The sequence below is a fragment of the Notamacropus eugenii genome, chromosome 5 (genome assembly GCF_028372415.1).
Source record: "Notamacropus eugenii isolate mMacEug1 chromosome 5, mMacEug1.pri_v2, whole genome shotgun sequence".
In the NCBI taxonomy this organism is placed as follows: Eukaryota; Metazoa; Chordata; class Mammalia; order Diprotodontia; family Macropodidae; genus Notamacropus; species Notamacropus eugenii.
The window spans coordinates 12511615-12533558 of NC_092876.1; the positions used below are offsets into that span (position 1 = coordinate 12511615).

General features: G+C 49.2%; 1 protein-coding gene across 1 annotated transcript; it reads left to right on the plus strand.

Moving 5' to 3' along the window:
* The first annotated feature begins 873 nt into the window (after positions 1–873).
* Positions 874–21485, plus strand: LOC140503409 (transient receptor potential cation channel subfamily M member 4-like). Its single transcript, XM_072607354.1, is given in 28 exon segments — positions 874–1042; positions 6408–6475; positions 6663–6837; positions 7098–7278; positions 7645–7808; positions 7921–8104; positions 8272–8333; positions 8531–8734; positions 9074–9173; positions 9709–9781; positions 9783–9819; positions 11441–11821; positions 11993–12112; positions 12214–12343; positions 12784–12929; positions 15322–15434; positions 15685–15762; positions 15842–15892; positions 15894–16271; positions 17150–17166; positions 17169–17362; positions 17503–17677; positions 17792–17969; positions 19860–20050; positions 20153–20285; positions 20486–20558; positions 20662–20755; positions 21001–21485. Coding segments are annotated over 28 exon segments (3840 nt in total). The 5' UTR covers positions 874–907; the 3' UTR covers positions 21006–21485.
* The last annotated feature ends 459 nt before the right edge of the window (positions 21486–21944 follow it).

Consider the following 21944-nt stretch of genomic DNA (forward strand, 5'->3'; position numbering starts at 1 on the left):
TTTATTCCTATATTTCCTTCTGTGGCATCATAAATTAAGTTCTTATCACAAATCTCAAGGGTTAAAATATTTTTACTTCTTTATTTCCCACCATATCTTCTGTGGGCAACTGGGTGGCACAGTGGATAGGGTGCTGAGCCTGGAGTCAAGAAAACCTGAGTTCAAATTCAGTCGTGGACACCTACTAGCTCTATAACTTTGGGCAAGTCACTCAACTCTTTGTTTGCCTCAGTTTTCACATCTGTGAAATGAGGACAATAATAGCACCTACCTCTCCAGAGTTGTGATGATCAAACGAGTTAATAATTGTAAAGAAATTAGCACAGTGCTGGGCACATAACTGGCGCTCTATAAGTGTTAGCAATTTTTATTATCATAGTTCTTAGCAGGTACCTGGCACATAGTAGGTGCTACGTAAATATTAGCTGCTATCACCATCATCATCAATATTATTATAGTTCTTAGCACAGTGCCTGGCCCATAATAAGAAATACATAAAAATAAGCTTCTATTATTATCAGCTACTATTTTCTAATGATTGGATAAGGGAAGGATGAAAAGAGGAGAGTAAGTTATTACTTGATCTGAATTCTAGTTCCATTAAGGAAACTTGGGGAAGTTTCATGACTGAAAAACCAAACAAAAAACCAACCGTCCATTTCCCCGCTTAAGCTGACTCCAGTCTTATCAGGGGCAACTTGCCTCTTCTCCCTGAACGAGTTTCACCTTCTATCAACAAACAAGCCTAAGGGATGGAAGCCAAGCCTTTGGCAGCCTCCTCTCATTCCTGCAGACACCTGAATAGTTAACTCTTTTTCTTCGGGAACTTTTTCCCTAACATCACACTGTTTTTCCTCCTTGCAGAGAAAAGGTCATCAGGGTCCTGGGGCATTCCAGTCCGGTTCTGATGTCGCAGAGAGAAAGTGGTTTAAACAGACTGTCTGCCCCATCCAGAGATGGTCCTAAGCGGGATGAAAACACTTGGGACCTCCTGCTGGCCTCGCAGTTGTTCTTCTCCCAGACTCTCTCTGCCTCCCAGAAGGTAAAAGATACAGTTGCTAGGGGAACTAAGGTATCTGTTGGGTGATATTTAAGTCTCCACTCCACCTGTGCACTAGCAGATCAGATTCACAGGTCACACATCTAGAGATATTCTGTTGTCCCCATGTTAACCATCCATGGTGGTGAGGGCCTCAGTTTCATTGAACAATTTAACACCAATGAGCTTTAACAAAGGGATAATTCCTGAAATGATTTAGCAAGAAGATACAAACATATTCCCCATCATCTGGAGGCACAATGTATATATTGACCTGTATTGCCTTGGATGCTAAAGAATCATGACGCATGATGGGAATCTCTCACTGCATTTAATTACATCATTCCTAATAGATATTTGGTGGACTGTCTTGTATGAATATTAACACCACTTGGCTAACCTCACAGATTCATGGGATGATAGAGTGATGGGGGACAGTTAGGTGTAGCCCTGGACCTGGAGTCAGGAAGACCTGGTTTCAAATCCAGCTTCAGACACTTCTAGCTATATGACCCTGGGCAAGTCACTTGACTTGACTGCTGTCTGCTTCTGTTTCTTGAACTCTAAAACTGGGATAATAACAACAGGGTTGTTGTGAGGATCCAATGAAATCATATTTGTAAGGTTCTTGGCACATAGTAGGCACTTAATAGATACTTCCTTCCATTCCAAGTCATCATGCCTCAATAGAAGCAGTATTCCCCAGGCTCTTTCAAGAAGGGAGGGCAATCACCCACCTCCCCAGGCCCCTTACCCCTGTCTGAGTAACCAGGAGTGGGTTGTTTAGGGGGCTGAGATTGGGAGGGGAGTGTACTAATAAAAAAAATCTCATCATGTCTTCAGCTGTTTCATGCTTGCTATTTTGACAAGTGAGGAAGCAATGAGATTGTTTCCGATGGGTAAGATTGTCAGTGTTTTTGTTTTAAGACCTGTAACAGCTGTTTCCTCCCAAGTTCTTTCAGGAGTCCTTGAGCAATTGTGCTTGAGAGTTCCAGTAATCTTCTCCATATTTCCTCACACGAACTAAAATTGATTGTCCTTGGTTGTCCATGTTCTGGATCATTGGTCCTTGGGACTGTTACAGCTTCCCAAATGCTTGATTTTGTTCCAGTCTAAGCTTCTCCCTGTTGACCATTGTGTGGGGGGGATATCACACATGAAAAAGATCTATTTATCCCATAGTTGGCATTCCCTGGTATTGGCACACCTGAACATATACCAAGATGTCCCTCTTTCCTCTGACAAAACATCTCCCCCATCCCAGTTTTTGTGATTCATTTCACATAAGCTTATACTCCACATTGGGGGACAAAAGAGGACTAAGGAAAATGCTTATATTGTCTGGAGTTGTCTTCTATTGTCTCAGAGACAACCTGTTACAGGATCTATGCCCTGTCCAGAGGAGAAGTTGATTATTAGCATTTTTTTGAGTTCTTAATTTTTTCCTTCCATTCCTCCCCTCCTCAACCCACTGAGAAGGCAAGCAGTATGATATCAACTATACATGTGAAATTATGCAAAACACATTTCCATTTGTAAAAAATAAGCCAGAAAAATAAAGGATGTGGAAAAGTCTGTTTGGATCTGCACTCAGAGTCCATCAGCTCTCTCTCTGGAGGTGGATGACATTTTGTATCTTTTGGAATTGTCTTGCCTGGATCAGAGTAGCAAAGTCTTTCACAGTTAATTATTGTTACAATGTTGTCACAGTGTACATATTCTGGTTCTGCTCACTTCATTTTGTTTCAGTTTATATAAATCTTCCCAGGTTTTTCTAAAACCAGAGGAGTAAAGTTCTGCTCCATCTTGACCCTGGAGATATTTAGTTTCAGACCACGTCTCTTTCTTTTATAATAATGAGGAAGGAAGGAAAAGAACCTTTCTGTTGGATCAGGAGGTTTTGTCAGGCCTCCTTGCTACCAGGGCAGGTCCAATTATTCGTCAAGTTCACTGGCAGCTTGGGGTAGCTGACACTGACCAAGTCCCAGATGTGGTCAGTGGCTCATAGACGAAAGGGACATATTTCAGGTTAGCCTCCCTCTACTGAAGAAATAACTTGATTCGTACTGGGCTAGAGATACCTTGAAACTATTTGTATCAAAAGCCAGTCCACACAGAGTTAGGATAGGTAGAAAAGAGGGAAAGGGTAATCATTCTATTAATCTTTTTTTCTTTTCCATGATTTGTTTTCAGTGTTCTACAATCACTTCCACATATCTTAGATTTTTTCCCCTGCCTCTCCCTACTTGTCCCCTCCCTCCCCTCTCCCTCCCCGAGACAGTGCTCAGTCTTCTATAGGTTATACACATACATTCCTATTAAATACATTTTCACCTTAGTCATGTTGAATAGAAGAATAAAAATAAATGGGAGAAACCAAAAAATGAAACAAAACATAATACAAAAGAAAATGATCTGCTTCATTCTGTGATCCAATTCCATAATTCTTTCTCTGGATGCAGAAGGTGCTTTGTCTCAAAAGTCCATTGGGAAATTTTTTAGGTCTTTGCATTGTTATGAAGGGCTAAGTCTACCAGAAAAATTCCTCACACATTGTGGTTGTTGCTGTGTACAAAGTTCACCTGGTTCTGCTCCTTTCACTCAGCATCAGTTCATATAAGTCTTTCCAGACCTCTCTGAAGTCTTCCTGTTCATCATTTCTTACAGCACAATAGTATTCCATTACATTTATATACCATAAATTGTTTAGCCATCTCCCAATTGATGGGTATCCCCTTGATTTCCAGTTCTTGGCCACCACATAAAGACCTGAAATAAATATTTTTTTTCCCATTTTTATGATCTCTGGGATATAGCCCAGAAGCGATGGCAGAATTGGAACACTAATTTATTGTGGGTGGAGCTGTGAGCTGATCTCCATTCTGGAGAGCAATTTGGAACTATGCCCAAAGGGCTACAAAAATGTTCATAGCTTTGACTCAACAATATTGCTTCTAGGACTGTATCCTCAAGAGATCATAAAAATGGGAAAGGGTCCCACATGTACAAAAATATTTATTGAAGCTGTCTTTGTGGTGGCCAAAAACTACTAATCTTTTTCAATGAGATTATTCTTCAATCTACTTAGTCCAACGTTCTGGTAAGAGGACACATTGGATTAGTTCTAAGACCTTCTCTTCTAATCTAACCGAAGAGCTGGTACATTTGACATCAAAAGATTAGTTTGATATGAACCTAAGTGAGAACTTGACAGGTATACAAAGTTTTGTCACTAAAATCCTAATAAAGGTGGGGGGTACAGTTTACATTTTATTCTGAATTAAACAAACACCAAATAAAATAAGCATTTCCATATATAAAGTAGATTTTTTTCAAAATAGGATTATGCAAAAGGAAAAAGATCTATTTGTATAAAAAATACCTTTTTTGTGGTGGCCAAGAATTGGAAATTAAGAGGCTGTCCATCAATTGGGGAATGGCTGAATAAGCTGTGATATAGGATTGTAATGGAATATCATAGTGCCATAAGAAATGACAAGCAGCATGATCTCAGAAAAACTTCTATCCTCACGACAGTAGTTGAGCCCCACTTTACTGTGGAGAAAACAGAGGGTAAATGCCTTGTCCAGGGTCACACAGCTAGACTGTGTCTGAGGGTCACACTTACACCCAGGTCTCTCTGACTCCACACTCAGTGTTCTGTCCTCTGTGACACCAGCAACCTCCATCAGGGAGAGCTCTCAAGAACGAATATAATCTAATGGCTTTTACAGATCTCCAAGAGTCATCTGGGTACTTATTACTGACCTAGCTCCTAACCTTAAGAAACCCCAGATGCCAACAGAATTGTTAGTCTCTACGAAGCCAGCTCAGAGACCCTATTGTAGCATGGGAGGGAGTGACAGAGGGAGGGCTGGGGGTGGGGGTGGGGGGTTAGGGTTAGGGGAATCTAGGTAATGGAAAAAAGAAAACATACCACTGAAAGATATTTTAGAGAATAAAGCAGGGTAAAAGTGAAGGTGCAGATATAAATGTAAAGGTAAAGAATTATATATGTCAAGATAGACATATAATTTTATATATATATATATATATGTTAAGGTAAATATAGAATTAGGTGTTTAAGGGTAGAGGAATCATTATACGGTTAGACATGACTATGTATGTGGAAGGACAGACATGGTTATATAAGTCAGGGTAGACTGCATGAACATATATGTAAGAGGTGATATAATTTGACCCTGCCTGCAATTATCTGGACACTCAGCCTCACTGTCGCTGCCTTATTCTGTATTTTCTGAGGCAGCCCCTGGTGCAGGACAGAGAACACTGGGCCTGCAGTCAGGAAGACCTGAGACACTTAACCAGCTGTGTGTCCCTGGGCAAGTCATTTAACCACAACCTGCCTCAGTTTCCTCAGCTATAAAATGGGGATGGTGACAGCACCTACCCTCCAGGGCTGTATCAAAGATATGTGTAAAGCACTTGGCACAGTTCCTGGCACACAAGGGCACTTTCTGAATGCCTATTCCCTTCCCCTGTTTTCTCTCTTTCTCTAGTCTCTGATTCTGGCTGAACTTTTCACCCAGTCATTCAGGGCCTTAATGATCTTGGAGCCCAACCCTATCACTGGACCAGGAGGGAAACTGAGGCCCAGAAGCCTCATCTCTGAATCCAGTGTCTCAGCATCTCTGGATCTGTTTCTCTCTCCACATTTCTGTGTCTCAGTCCTTCCCTCCACCCGCAATGATTCTGTCTGTGCTCTTTCAGGCTGGGTGGATCACCTCCCTCAGTCTCTCTCCTGTCTCTCCATACCTTCATCCCATCTCTTCCCTCCCAGGGAACGAGGTGTACATGGGCATCCTTCCCCCGCCCCAGGTTCCACCTCCTGGGAGGGAGGACTGGAGGAGGAAGACTGGAACCTGAGCAGACAGGATGGGGTGGAATGTGACAGAGGCAGTTCTGGGCTGGGCAGGGCTGCAAAGGGTGAGACTGAGGCTACTGCAGAGACAGCAGGAGACATGGGGAGAGCTGAGAAGGAGCAGGTACTGCTCAGGTCTTTTACAGGAATCCTGAACTGAGGGTTGAGCAGAAAGGGCTCTGAGTGACCAGCTAGTCTTGGGTCCCTGCAGAGGCAAGATGCCCCAAACGCCCCTGTCCTCTAGAGGAAGGGGAGTATGTGAGGGCACAGATGCCTGGATCTGGGGGGGAACCAGGGAAAGGTTGGCACTTAGACACCCGGATCCCCAGAGGGGAGGGGATGGATCTGAGGGCTTGGACATCTGGATCCTTTATTGATTGCTGGAGGTTGGGGGAGGGGCTCCCTGAGGAAGCTTCCAGGACCGTCTGGAGGACAGCAGGTCTGACGGATCTTCTTCTCAGCCCGTGTCTCTGCCCCCTTCCTCAGAGCTGGATCCCACGAATCTTCAAGAAGAAAACTTGTACAACCTTTGTGACGGATCTCAATGACCCTGGGTAAGGCTGCACTCAGGAGTCCTGAACCCCCACCTGTTGTTCCCCCATCAGAGAACGGCTGGAACCTGGTATTAGAAGGTGGTCAGTACCTGCTATGACCTTTGTGACTGCCTCTGGATTCTCAGGTCTCTGTGTCGTTGACTCTCGAAGCTCTGGAGCCCTGAGTCCCTTTTTCTGACCCATGCAGGGGCAACCATTGCCAGTGTGGTCCCCGCAAGGACTTTCACCCTGCTGTGGCCACGGAAGATGCCTTCGGAGCTGCTGTGGTCACAGTATGGGATGGGGATCAATACACCACAGAAAGACCCACTGATGCCTATGGAGACCTGGACTTCCAAGGGGCTGGTCGAGGTTTCAGCAAGGTGCAGCTCCCCTGACCTCAGCCCCACCAGGCTTCTTCACGGTCTTCCCAGGGATCCCCTGGAATCCCCTACTGCCCATGAAACATCCTTCTCCTCCACTTTGATCAGGCCCCAGGTCCCGGGGGGAGAGGGGAGCGCCCCACTGGACAAAGCAGTCCCTAAGGTCTAGGTAGCCTTTGGGGTGGGGGTAACAGAGAGGAGAGGTAACTTGGGGCAGGTGGTGAGCTCTGTCAATGCTGTGTCTCTGTGTCCCTGGGCAGTTCATTCGGTTGTCTGACCGCACAGACCCAGCGGCAGCCTATGCCCTGGTCACCCGCACATGGGGCTTCCCACCCCCCAACCTCGTGGTATCTGTGCTGGGGGGCTCTGGAGGCTCCAGGCTGCAGCCCTGGCTCAGGGACCTGCTGCGTGGAGGGTTGGTGAGAGCTGCCCACAGCACTGGTGAGTCCTCTCCTCCTCTGCTACTGTCCTGCCTGGTGTACACTAGGGCCCACCCCACCCCCATCTATTCCCTGGCACAGGGATACCAGAGTCAGAGGAGCCGAGTTCAAAATCTGCCTCTGACTTTGGGTCACTTTGGCAAATTCCTTCAGTTCCCTGTTCCTCTGTTTCCCTTTCTGTGCAGTGTGGGAGTTGGAGGAGAGGGCTCCCCAGGTCCCTTTTAGTCTCAGTCCCGTCCCTGTCTTTGCATGACTCAGTCCATCTATGGGGTGTGTGTGATGGGGGAGGGAAGGAGGAGAGGCAGAGGGGAGTGGGCAGTGGGGCTGATCCTGACTCCCAGGGCTGTGGGGACTTCCTCCCACCCAGGGGCCTGGATCGTGACTGAGGGGCTCCACACTGGCATCGGTCGGCACGTAGGGGTGGCCGTGCAGGACCACAACACAGCAGGCACAGGTTCCACCAAGGTCGTGGCCATGGGCGTGGCCCCCTGGGGTGTAGTAAGGAGGAGGGAGGCCCTCATCAGTCCCAAGGTGAGGTCCTGCCCCCAACACCTGGGTCCTTCCCTTCAGGCCTGGGGAGGGGCTGGGCTGCCTGGATAGGTAGGGGACACCAGGGCTCTTAGAGTGATGTCCCCTGCCCCAGGGCCTGTTCCCTGCTGAGTACCATTGGCGAAGAGACTTTGAGGATGGAACCCAATACTCCCTGGACTATAACTACTCTGCTTTCTTCCTGGTGGATGATGGGACTTACGGACACTTCGGGGGCGAGATCCGTTTTCGGGCCAAGTTAGAGTCCTTCATCTCCCGGCAAAAGACTGGGCTTGGAGGTGAGCTCTGTCCTCCCTTCTCTGGCCAGAGGAGCTGGAAAGGCAGCAGGTGCTCAGGGGCTCTCAGGTGGGGGTGTGGCCACATGCCATCCTTCTTCAGAGGTTGGCTGGGATGCTGTCTGGGGACCCAGGATGTCAGAGCTCCACCTGCCCTTGTCTCTCCTCAGGGACCGGAATTGACATCCCTGTCCTCCTCCTCCTGGTTGATGGAAATGAAAAGATGTTACAGGTAATAGGGAGGTGGGGTAGCTGGGGCCCTGAGGGAGGTGAAGACTGGGCTAGGGGCACCTGCATTGCTAAGGGGCAGAAGCTGAGCTAAGAGGACTGAGAAGGCGAAGCTGGGGACAGAGTGTTTGACTCTCCAAGGAGGGTGGGCGTTGGCCTGAACATCTAAGAACCTGTAGTCCCCAAATCCACTTTCTTCAGCGTGTGGAAGATGCCACCAAAGCACAGCTGCCCTGCCTGCTAGTGGCAGGTTCTGGGGGCGCTGCTGACTGTCTTGCTGAAACATTGGAGGAAGCCCTGGCTGTGAGGGAGTCCTCTACCTCCTTTGGGACCCCAAGTGCAGCTGTCAGTGAACGGATCCGGCGCTTCTTTCCCAAGGGTGACCTTGAGGCCCTTGGGGCTCAGGTATGAGGGACTGGAGGATGTACTTATGAGGGGCTGGGAGCCTGTGTTACTGATCTCAACTCTACATACATTCAAAGACCTTAAGCAACTGTCTCTGTCCTAAAAGCCCCAGTCAATTCAATTTCCAGCCCTCTGAATTTCCTGTCTTCATCTGGAACCTAATAGATCCAGTAAATATTAGGAAGAAAACCCAGACTGTTTCTCAAAAAGTTCATAGTCAAAAATGAAACCATCTCCACCTTCAGAAAACTCATCTATTTATATGTTGGGGTTCCCAGGGGAAGGAGAAAGGGGGGATAAAGGTCTTGCTCACCCCACCTTCCCTTGCATCCTGCACAGGTAGAGAGGATCATGAGTCAGCGGGAGATGCTAACTGTATACTCTTCTGATGATGGTCCTGAGGAGTTCGAGACAGTGATGCTCAGGGCTCTGGTGAAGGGTGAGGCACCTCCCCGTCCTCTTCTTCCTTCTCCTCCAGCTTTCCCATTTCTTCTTGGAGGGACGGCAGGTTGCTATTGTCCGGTCGGCTTCTCAGACCTGCCTCCTTCCCTTTCCCTGAGCCTCTTTTTACAGAGGGGTCATGGGACAGTCCCATTCCTGCTTCAGATCCTTACTCTCTTTCTCCCTGCCCTGCCTTTCCTCAGTTCTGAGCTTCCTTTCATAGCATCTCACCCCAAAATGTCATTTACCTTCTACTTTGGTCCCTTGTTTTCTCTTCCTGAACTCAGAACTGTTAGAATTAATTCTTACAAACACTGGTGGTGTGCCACAGCTCTTTAGTCCATTTCTGGAATCTGAGTGACCTTCTCCACTGGAGGCATGAGGAGGTTCCATGCCTGCCACCATGTTTTCTGGAGTCTACCTCTTTAGACCCATTCTAGGGTAATGATACCTTCCTCCCTGCGCAGTAGAGGCTGGGTATGCAACAGCAGGACTGATGCCTTCCCTTCCCTCCCCTCCTGACCCCTGGCCAGCCTGCAGTACCTCAGATGCATCTGCGTACATGGATGAATTACGTCTGGCCATAGCATGGTACCGTGTGGACATTGCAGAGCGAGATGTTCCAAGGGGACATCCACTGGTGGGTAAGGGGGTCAGGGGAAGGCAGGAAAAAATGAAGGGAGATGGAATTGTGGGACAGGAGGATCAAGTGGAAAGAACCCTTGATCTGCTGTCAGGAAGATGTAGGAGTCCAACTCTGGAGATCAACCTAGCAGTGTGTGATCCTGGGCAAGTCACTTAACCTCAGTTTGCCTCAGTCTCCTCATCTGTAAAATGGGGATCAAATGAGATAATATTTTTAAATGACTGGCATGGTACCTGACACACAGGAAATGCTACATAAATGTTACCCTTCCTCCTCCCTCATCATCAGCTATACTGGGTTTCTCATTCCCTTGGGGTGTTGATGTGGTTCATCACCTTTGCCTCTCTCTCTCTCTCCCCTTACTCCTGCTGTGTCCACCCAGATCTGAGCCTTTCCCTCTCTTCATCTTTCTCACTAATCCTGCTCTAAGCCTCATGGATGTATGCAAATACATATGTATCATCACCTCTGTGTACACGAACATGCATGTGTATGTATGTACATGTGTGGTGTGCCAGGCCTAGAGGCCTGAGGGCTACCTGAGTCTTACCTTACCTATCGCAGGTCTTTGGCTGGCCAAACCAGATAAACGTATGAGAGAAGAGACTTTCCAGAGTCGAACGAGGGTTAGGCTTTATTCAGGGTCTTGGTTACATGTGCAGGGGGAACTCTTCCTTAGGAGAGAGGGAAATCTCCCAAGGAGGCAAAGATCTTACAGTAAGAGAATGAAAGCAGAAGTGGAAGTGGGGAGAGAGGGGAGAGGGAAGAGCGAAGAGAGGAAAGAGGGAAGAGGGGCCTTCTGTCCATAGTTTGCACCTGAATACCGTGCCTGTTAGATAACAATAGGTGTGCCCAGATCTGGGCCAATCTCGAGGGCGGGGATGCTCTCTCCAAGCATTTCCCACTGGAAGAGGCGGAAATGCACGAGATATCCCGGTCTCACACCTCAATTCCCTGCTGTTCCCTGGGGGGCCTCATGAGAACTCTAAGGTTTAGAAGTTCTCACCTTTACCCGCCCGAGACTGTCCACATGGAACTGAGCTTACACCCCCAACAGTGGTGCCTTATAGATACACATGTACATGTGTGTATACACAACACACATATATCTCTCCATCCCTCTGTGTTGACTCTATCTATCCATTTCCTTATCTCTGATGTATCTGTCTCCTATCTATGTCTGTCCATCTCCTGCTTGCTTTATCTCATTCTTGGTTTGCTTGGACCATCTATCCTTGTCATCTTCTGGTCTCTCTATCTATACCTTGTCTTTTCTGTCCATCCATCCATCCATCTATCTATCAGTCCCACTTTCTTCTATCTTGTAATCTGTCCAATCCACCCACCTATCCCCATGTCCCCAATCCTCTCATCCCCCAGCTGTGTCCCTTCATTCATCTCTATGTCTGTTCCTTATCAATTCATTTCTCTCTTTGTGCCTCCCATTCTGTCTCTCCATCCTTCCTCACATCTGTCTGGTTCTTCCATTCCCTGCCCATGCTCTCATGTCTTTCCTCCCTGTCTGTTGTCTGTCTTTCTGCCAGCCATCTGCTTGTATATCTGTTCTCTCAGGTCTGTCTGTTCCATGTCCATCTAACTGACTGTCCCTGACTTTGCAGTCTTCCCACCTTGAGGTATCCCTCCAGGATGCTCTCGTGAATGACAAGCCAGAGTTTGTGCGTCTCCTTGTCTCCCAAGGTCTCAGTCTCAGTCACTTCCTGTCCCCATCCCGGCTTGCCCACCTCTATACAACTGCCCCCTCAGGCTCCCTGGCCAGACACCTGCTGGACCGTGTAGCCCCTGGTCCTGGGGCTAATGGGAGCCACGGGGAGAGCTCTGCCCCTGGTGTCCTCCCAGCCTCCCCTGTCCGTGAAGTGCACCTGCGGGATGTGGGGCGGCTCCTCCGAGACCTGCTTGGGTCGACCTGTGCCCCTCAATACTGTGAGGACAAAGCAATGGACAAAGAGGAGCCAGATTCTGCTGGGGGTCGTCGAGAAAGTGTAAGGACACCAGATGGGCTGGGGCAGCACAGTGCTAGCAAGGGAATGGGGACCCTGGTGTCAGCTCCACCATCATCCCCATGGGACCTTGGGAAGGTTATTGAATGATGGCCCATGGAGGCCTCAGGGCTCAGCTCTCACCATCCTCTGAACTCACCTTTGTCCATTCAGATGAGCCTCCTGATGGATCCTACATGGGACACCACATTCGGGCAAGCCCCCTGGACTGACCTGCTGCTCTGGGCACTGCTTTTGAATAGGGCTCAGATGGTTCTCTACTTCTGGGAGATGGTGAGTCCTGGCTCTTGGACTCTGGGTTTTGGGTGGGGAAGAGGGTGGAGGGAGATCTGTTTGATCAACATTTCCCCTGACCTGTAACTCCCCCCTTCTAGGGTGGTAACTCAGTGGCCTGTGCCCTGGGTTCCTGCCTCCTGCTTCGAGTCTTGGCCCATCTAGAGCCTGAGGCTGAGGAGGCTGCCAGGAGAAAGGAGCTGGCATCCAAATTTGAGGGACTTGCCATGAGTATGTATGGATCTCTGAGGGCTAGGGGTGGGGTGGGGCTGGGTTCCTGGGACTGGACTGGGGAAAAACAGTTAACACTCTGAGTGACAGAGCCAGGATTGTGGTTAGGAGGACTGGTGAGAACATTGGGAGCCTTTGTGGTAGGGTCTAAGATTCTCCCTTATCTGGGTTAGTGTTCTAGAGTATCACTGCTGTGTCATATGTAGGGCTAGGCACAAGACCTTCACCCCCTCTGCCCCTCAGTTTACCTAACTGTAAAGTGACTGGTTCAGCATCAAAGACTTCTAAGATCCTTTCTGACTCTAAATCTCACATCCCTAATGATTCCTGGGGTATGTATGGGGGACACATTTGTAGGGGCATCTCTAAGGTGAATGTTTTTCTGGAGGTGGGGAGAAGCATACTACTCTTGGTCCTAGCCTCAGTTTCTCTTTCTCTAGATTTGTTCGCAGAATGCCACAGAAACAGTGAGTCCCAAGCCACCCAACTGCTCCTACACCGGTCCCCACTCTGGGGTGGTGCTACCTGCCTCCAACTGGCAACACGAGGTGATGCCAGGGCCTTTTTTACACAGGATGGGGTGCAGGTAAATGCCTTTGGATCTCAGTTCAACTCCATGGAGAAAAACGCACCCTCTACACACAAACATAGGAAGTCCCACCTCATAGACACTGAGGGTGACCCATCTCTCTACACAGAAGGTCCCACCCCTTCAGTGTGCATAGTCCTGCTCCCCAAAACACAATTAACTTCACCAAATATTTATTTATTAAGACCTACTTGATGCCAGGGACCGAGAGTACAAAGAGGAAAAGAAACAGTGCCTCCACAATGGGGGCATAGAATGCAGACAGGAAAAAGGACTTAAGGAAAGATGGGACTTTCAGTGGAGAACCTCAAGAAGGGCCTGTCCAGAAGGTGATTCTGGGGCTGAGTTTTGAAGGGAGGCAGTGATTCCAGAGTCAGAGATGAGAAGGGAGAACACTCTAGCATAGCAAAGACATGGTGGCTTCAGCAGAGAGCTCCCACTTTGGAGGTTTGACTGCCATGTAAATTGTGAATGTTGGAAGATGAAATATGATTAGAAATGCAAGCTGAAGTCAGACTGTAGATTGTCATAAAGAAATGGCATTTCAACCAGGAGGAAACAGGTATCTCCCTCAGGTGACTTCATGTTCACATTTGGGTTTCAAGTGGTATGGGATAGAGACTGAAATTTGGGGTCAGGAAATTTGAGAGCAGTCATGAAGGATGGGGGCTGCTAGGTGGTGCTGCAGTGGCTACAGCACTGGGTATGGAATCAGGAAGACTCATCTTCATGAGTTCAAATCCCACCTCAGACACTTACCAGCTGTGTGATGCCAGGCAAGTCATTTCACCCTGGTAATTCAGAACATGGAGTAGAATTCTCCCCTTTCCTCACACAGGACTAAGTTTCCTTTGCACATGAATTTCTTTTTGCATAGATCAGGAGCCTGGGAATCCTAGCCACAATCCTTCTGATTCTAAGAAGCTCAAGCTTTTCACTCTGTGGCTACAGGTTTGCTTTTATCATGGCTTTCCCACCTTGAGGACACCAGATGGGTTTTCTCGCTTAAGTTGAAGAAGAGGGTACCAGAGAAGAGGATGCCCCCCTCTTTTTGTTTTATAGCCAGAAAGGACCATGTAGCCCATTCAGTTCACTTATCATAGAGGGAGTTTTTACCAAGTACCTAGGACCAGAGAGGGAGTAAACCCCACAGCATTCAGCCTTGGTCAGATCACATTGGAAGAGAGGAGTGGTACCAGTTGTGGGCAGTACTGTTTAGAAGTTTAGTCACTGATCATCCATAGGAGACCATCCAAAGAAAGTCAACCATGAGGACAAATAGCCTCCATATGATGCCAAGTGAGGATGTGAAGAAGGAAGTGGGTGTGTTTAGGCTGGAGAAATGAAGGCTTGGGAGATAGTCAGGATGGATATTTTTCAAATATCTGAAGGGCTTGCTGGCCCTGGAGGGAAGAACCAGGAACCATGGGAGTGAAATCATACATTTGTAGATTTGGAAGGGAATGTCTTGTTGCTGGTCACTGGTTTCAGTTGAGATCGACTCTTCGTGACCCCGTTGGGGGTTTCCTTGGCAAAGACACTGGAGTGGTTCACCATTCCCTTCTCCAGCTCCTTTTACACATGAGGAAACAGAGGCAGGCAGGCTGAACTGATTTGTCCTTGTGAAGCTGAATTTGAACTCATGTTCTGACACCAGGGCTGTCCCCCCACTCTCTTCTACAGAGATTAAATGATGTGCCTACAATAACATAGCTAGTACATGTCTGAGTTTTGAGTGCAGGACATGGAGTGTCTTGATTGTGAAACAGTCCAAAGGCCAGTGTCTCTGGCTGATGGAGTGTGTGGAGGCAGTTTGTAAGGCAGAGGAAGACTGGAAAGGAGGGAGGGGACAGGCTATGAAGGACTTTACAAGCCAAGCAGAGAATTGTATAGTGGATCCTGGAGGCAATGGGGATGGGCTGGACATTCTTGAGGAGAGGCTGACCTGGCTAGACCTGGAATTGAGGAAGATCCCTTTCACAACTGAGTGGGTGTTATACTGGAGGCAGGAGAGATGGCAAGTGAGGGAAGGTGTGAGGGTGGGAGGGAATGGCAACTCCAAGGGGATTCCAAGGCATTCTAGGGCCTTGGAGACCAAGGGATAGGGAGAGGAGGGGGATCACAGTAACTAGCCTTTACTTTCTCTTTTAAAGTACTCTGGGAGGTGGGATGGAGACTGAGGAAGGGAGCTTTACAAGTACTACCTTGAAGTTGTGAGGGCTTGTTTTCCTCACCCTGTTCCAGTCCTTCCAACTACCCCAGGAATTCCCACTTCTCCTGTGTGTTTACTGAGCCCTTGGGAGGAAGACTGACAATTACTTCCAGGGTTATCTTGTGTCTGGAAGCCTTGGGAATCCTCCGGGCCCTAACCCTCATTTCATGCCCCCAGTCCCTGCTGACTGACAAGTGGTGGGGAGAGATGGACAGCAGCACCCCTGTTTGGGCCCTGGTCCTCACCTTCTTCTGCCCTCCATTCATCTACACCAACCTGATCACGTTTAGGTGAGCCTTCCCAACCCTCCCCAACCTAGTTCTGGGCCCTATCCCTATCCCTAAGAGGCCCCACACATGCTGGGACTGAGCACAATCAGGACACCCTCCTGACCCCAGCCAAACCATTCATTGGTTTCACGATCACAACCAGATACCTACAGAGACTTTAGGCAAGCCTTAAGACTTCTCTGAGACTCAATTTTCTCTTTGATCCAATGGCCTCAACTCCTCTGTGTTTTCCCCTTTCCACTGCCTGTAGACCCACATATGAGAAGCTACTGAAGAGGGAGCAGTGGGGGCCAAATGTGGATAGCAGCAACGGTGAAGGCCCCTCTGGGTAAGGACCAGGTCAGGGGAGGGGCCTAGCTTGGCCAGGTTTAGCTGTAACCACCACCTTCCTCATCCATACCTTGCAGGCCAACAGATATTCCTGAGATGCCAGAGAAGCCAGGCACCAGGACTCCATCCAGGGTGCCCAGACCAGCCAGAGTGGGCGCGATGCCTCCGTCGCTGGAGCCAGTTCTGGGGGGCTCCAGTGACAATCTTCCTGGGCAATGTGGTCAGTTACCTCCTGTTCCTCCTGCTCTTTGCACGGGTTCTACTGGTGGACATGCAGGCTGAATCGCCCACTGCCATCGAGTATATTCTCTACCTCTGGGTCTTCACCTTGTTGTGTGAGGAGCTTCGACAGGGTCTGTCGGGAGGTTGGGGAAACCTTGGGGTTGGCACATCCCCAAGCCTTGGGAGGCTGCCTCTGAGCCGGAGGCTTCACCTTTACCTGGCTAACACCTGGAACCAGTGTGACCTCCTGTCCCTTGGCCTCTTCATTGTGGGCATCAGCTGCAGGTAAGTGACCCCCAGCCCTGTGATTTTAGGTGGGGAGGGGCTACACCCTCTACTCTCTTTGACGTCTCATCTCCCCTAGGAACTCCAGATTGGCCCAATTCCTTTCCCCAGAGTCTTTCTAGGCACACACTTCTCAGCCTGCTTAACTGAATGCAACCTTCCTTTCTTCTGCTGTAAGGACCATGTTTAACCTCTTGCTTCCCCTCTGGGCCTTGGTAAACCTGTTTCCAGCTGCTGCTACCTTGGCATCTCTGGTTTTCCTGCATGCTCTTGCTCCTTAGCTCAAAGGCCTTCCCTGAAATGTCCTGCTGATCTCTCAGAGGGACACAAAAATGTCCCATGGCCTCTGAGGGGGTGCTATTGGCTGTGTGAGTCCTCTACCCTTGGACCCCTTTCTCTTCAACCCAGACATGGCCTTATATGCTGAGAGATGTTGGAACCTGTGGGAATCCCAGGGATCTTAGGATCTGATTTAGGAGATGACGCCTGAGGAAGCTGGCTCATAAAGCAGCACCCTGCTCTCCCAGCTCCTGATAAATAGGCCAGTCATTTGAGGATCATGGACCCATTTTACTGTGAAGGAAAGGGCCTTGGAGGGAGAGGGGAAAGGTCACTCAGGTAGTAAGGAGAGGAGCTGGGAACTGGATTAGGTTCTGGACCCCTAAGAGGATGAGGTTCCATCTGTCACCCCTAGGACTTTGTTAGGCATGTTTCTTGTCATCTCAGTTTGGTTGCGACTCCTTCTGAGGCTGCTGTCCCTGACTTCTGGTTAAAACTGCTGCCCCACTCCCCATTCCCCCCTAGCTTCTCCCCCAGCCTAGGCTCCCAGCACCTCCTTCTCAAAGAAGGACATGCTTGTCTCACCTCCCCATTCTCAGGGACTTTCTGAGGGACTTTCACCCCAGGACCCAGCAGATGGGTTTCTCCCGTGGCTGTTTTTCCCTCCCTTCACGCACAGGCTAACGACAGAGGTGTATGAACTGGGTCGGGCAGTGCTCTGCCTGGACTTCATGGTCTTCACCCTGCGTCTGCTACACATCTTCACAGTCAATAAACAGCTGGGGCCCAAGATTGTGATTGTGCACAAGATGGTGAGGTGGGGGCTGGGTAAGGGCAGGAAGTGGGAGAAGGGGGTGAGGGGAGGGAGCAAGAGGGGAAAGGGGGAAGGATGGGAGGGGTAAGGAGAAAGGGGCACCTGCTGCCTCCTCAGACCCCCTTCCCTGTCCTGCAGATGAAGGATGTCTTCTTCTTCCTCTTCTTTCTGGGTGTGTGGCTTGTGGCCTATGGAGTGGCCACTGAGGGGCTGCTACGACCCCAGGACCGTGACCCGATGGCCATCCTAAGAAGGGTCTTTTACCGGCCCTACCTGCAGATCTTTGGCCAGGTGCCCCAGGAAGACATAGATGGTGAGCAGAGCCTTGCAGGCTCCTCTCTCTAGAGGTGCCTCTACGTTTCATGTCTGGCTGTCTTGGTGACTGACTTTGTTCCTGTCTCTGTCCCGTCTTCCCCGTGGCCCATAGTGACACTGATGCAGCAGCAGAACTGTTCCACGGAGCTGGGCACATGGGCACAGCCTTCAGGGTCCCTCTCAGGCTCCTGTGTCTCCATTTATGCCAACTGGCTGGTGCTGGTGCTTCTGGTCATCTTCCTGCTGGTGGCCAACGTGCTTCTGCTCAACCTTCTCATCGCCATGTTCAGGTGCCCAGCCCCACCCATGGCCCCTGAGCCCCTGACCTTGCCCACAGACCCCACCTCTTCTTCCCTGGACCCTTTGTCCTCCACCCTCCTGGAGATGATGGTAAATGTCTGCAGCCCAGAGAGGGTCACACCATTTCACCATCAGCCAAGAGCCTCTCATTTTGAAATTCCTCCCTCTTTCCATCCCACTCTTCTCCAGCCTCTTCATCTTTTCTTTGTCTTTACTGTGACTTCCAGTCACACCATCTCTCTCTTCTCTTCCCCTCCATAACCTCCCTTTTGTCTACACATAGCTAACTCGTTGAGACACACTGTGCTCATTCTCCTTGGACCCTTGGCCTGTCCTGGCCCACAGGGATAAGGCCCATTGCACTCACCATCCACCTTCTCTGCTCCTGTGGGCCTAGTATTGAACAGACAACACCAGGCTCCAAATTCCTTTTGTTTAACCTCAACTGGGTCTTCATTAAGGGTCTAATTAAAGAAATGCTCTTGTCCTTCCTCCATCCAAGGACTACCTGGTCCCATCAAGTAACTGCTCCACACCTCTCCTCTCCCTGATCCAGCAGTCCCCTCAGGCTCTCTGTCATCTCTCTCTCTCCACTTTCAACTACCTCAAAAGGCTGCCATGGAAGGGCATGTCTCTTTAACCATTTAGTGCCTTGATTTTCCCCATCAGTAAAATGGGAACAATTACCTGTAGTCCCTCCCTCAAAGGGCTGTCTCCAGCTGAATGTGGTGCCAGCCCTCCAGGCTCAGCCTTACCAAAGACCCTCTGGAGCTTTTGCCTTTTCCTGTTGAAGGGGCCACCAATCTGTCCTGTCTCCCCCATTCTCAGCCTCAGAGTTATTCTCAGCTCCTCCCCTTCTGCCAAGCCTTTCTAAGTTTTCAGTATTTCTGATGTGTTGTGTGTTTGCATTACACACTTATAGACACTCCCACTTGGTATGTCCTGCTGCCCACTTCCAGACCTACACCTTTCTCTTACCTGGCCTTCCTAAGTGTTAGCTTCCTAATTTTTCTTCTTCCTGGTTTCTTCTCCTCCTATGCAGCTGCCCAACAGCTACAAAAGATGTGTGCCTTCCCCAGACGCAATCTGGTGGTGTCAGATCAGACCTTCCCTGCCCAAAAATATTCCGTGTTTCCCCATTGCCTACACAAGAGACTGGCTTTGGTGGGGTTTCACAGTCCAGCTCCCCACTTTCTCTCAAAGGTCTCCTAAGGCCTTTCCATTTCCCATTTCCTGGTCCTATTTCCCATCACATTCCACTTCCCACATCTTCCTTAGCCAGATGCCCCTCCTATGCCTGGAATGCTCTCTCTCCTCTGGGCCTCAGCCCTGGGGCTCTCTCCTGGGGAAGCCCTCCCTGATATCCCTTCCCTTGCCTTGTTTCACTTACCTGTGTACATCTTATTCAGAAGTTCCTTGAAGGCACACACTGCTTTATTTACTGTGTGCTCAGTGTCTAGCACGATGCCTGGAACCTTCTAGGTGCTTAATATATGTGGTTGAGTTACATTGTCCATATCCAATTGACCACTGACTCGTTGCTCCAAAGATTTCTTCTCCTCTGACCCTGTGACTTTACTCTATTAAAACTTATCCAGGGTGACCTCTCACTCCAGAGACTTGTGACCTAATGACCAATAACCTCTGATCTCTGTAACCCATGATTCAATGGCCTGTGTTTGATCTCTTCTTGTAACTACTGCACTGGCACTGACATAATGACCTCTTCTGCCTGACCAACTGATCCTTGACCCTGATGACTTTTTGACCTGATAATCATTTTATACTCCCCTTCTGACCAGTGGTCCATGTCTTTTGATTAAATGATTCTTGGCTCTTGGTGAGTTGCCCTCAGACCCTCTGCTCTTCTGGTCCCACAGTTACACCTTTGAAAAGGTGCAGGAAAACAGTGACCTATACTGGAAGTTTCAGCGCTATGGGCTGATCCAAGAGTTCCACAACCGCCCTGCACTGGCCCCACCACTCATCATCTTCTCCCACATTCTCCTCCTGCTGAGGCATCCCAAGCGCGTCCACCATAGGCTGATATCCCCCTCATCAGATGACTTCAGTAAGCTTTCCTGGTGTTGGGCTGATAGCCAGGGATCCCCAGGAGATGATCTCCCAGGTATCCTGAGGGTCCTGGGCTGAACCCTCTCCTGTCACCCCACAGAGGTGTACCTGTCTGACAAGGCAGAGGGGATGTTGCTGACATGGGAGTCTGTGCAGAAGGAGAAGTTGCTCCTTGTCCAAGCACGGGACAAGAGGGAGAGTGATTCTGAGAGGCTCAGGAGAACGTCCCAGAAGTGAGCAGGGAGGGAGACCCCTGGAGGGCAACTGGTGGGAGGAGCCAGGGGGCAGCTCTGGAGTGAAGGGATGTCCCTTTGGGTGAGAGGTCTCTGACAGTGAAGGCTCTCTGGGTTTGGGAGGTGTTCCTGGTGGGGCAGAAATAGGGCAGAGGAAGGGACTTTTCTGAAGGTAACTCCTGCTTTTCTCCCAAACACAGAGTAGACACAGCCCTGAAACATCTGGGTCAAATTCGAGTTTATGAGCAGCGTCTGGTAGGGTTGGAGAATGAGGTAAGAGAAGGTGGGTGGGTGGGTGGGTGGGTGGGTGGGTGGGAGGGCTGGGATGAGGGATTGGGTGCAACCCTCTCCTCCTCTGCTTTCATACTCCTACCAGGTCCGTCACTGTAGCCAACTCCTCAGCAAAGTGCTTGAGGTACTGAGTCCCTCTGAGCTGATCTCACCAGCCATCCCCACTCAAGCCCTGAAAGGTCAGCAACCCCTGCCTTCTTCTTGCCCCCTCCCTATCCCTGGCTCTGGCATTCTCCCTGCCCTGGTCATGTCTTCCTCTAATCCTTCCATGTTCACCTCTCCATTATTTTTGGTTTATATTTTTTGTCTCCTTGCCTTTGTATTACAATCCATTAATGAGTCACTCTGGGTCTCCATCTTTCTAACCCAATCTTCTCCCTTCTCCCTTGCCACCAGATCACTAACTCCTTTATCTTTCCCACAGAATGAGCCCTTGCTGTTGGACACCAAAGGGCTGAATTCCCCCTTGGAACTCAGGACTCAGGGACATCCCTTTGTTCCCCAAGTCCAACCCTTCAGGAACAATCTTCATCTTCAGATCTCCTGTCAAAAAGGACCCTTCCTACTCCCACGGGCATCTCATGGTGTGATGTTTTACTGCCTTGGACCCTCCTTACAGGGCCCAGTCCAGTCTCCAGGAAGATGGCCACATTGACAATAACCTCATCACCAAAAAAGCCATCATCAGGTGCCTCCCCCATCCCTAGTGGTCCAATGTAAACAGACTGCTGCCCCAGGAAGTGCAACCCAAGTCCAAGGATCAAGTCTAAGGATGATAAAGAGGTATTGAGGCAACTCTGGACTGTGGGCTTCACCTCAGGGAACCAGAGCCTGGTTCAGGGACAGGGATTCTTCCCCACCCCATGTCTAAAATCTTCAAAGGCTGTAAATAAAGACTACTTTTTGAGATTTTTGGAGCAATTTCCCTTTTCTTTTCTTTTTTGGATAGGATAACTGGGCAAGGTAGATCAGGAAATGCCACAGATGAAATCCCAAGATTTAAGCAAAGTGTCTGCCAGCCTTTCATGTGATTCCCATGGACAGTTGTGTGTTGGAAAAGAGTACAGTTGGGTGAATTCAGTATTCACTGGATGACCAAACCCAAGGAACTCTCAGCAATGGGTTGGCATCATCTTGGAGGGAGGTGTCCAGTGGGGTGTCCCAAAGATCTCTGGTTGACCCACTGTCATTGAACATTCTTATCAATGACTTGGATAAAGGATAGTCAACATGTTTATCCAATTTTCAGATGACACGCAGTTGAGTTGGACAGTTAACACATCGATGATCAGGCCAGGATCCACAAAAAGGCTAACACACTGAGGCACATTGAATAAGATGGAATCAAATAGAAATAAATGTCAAACC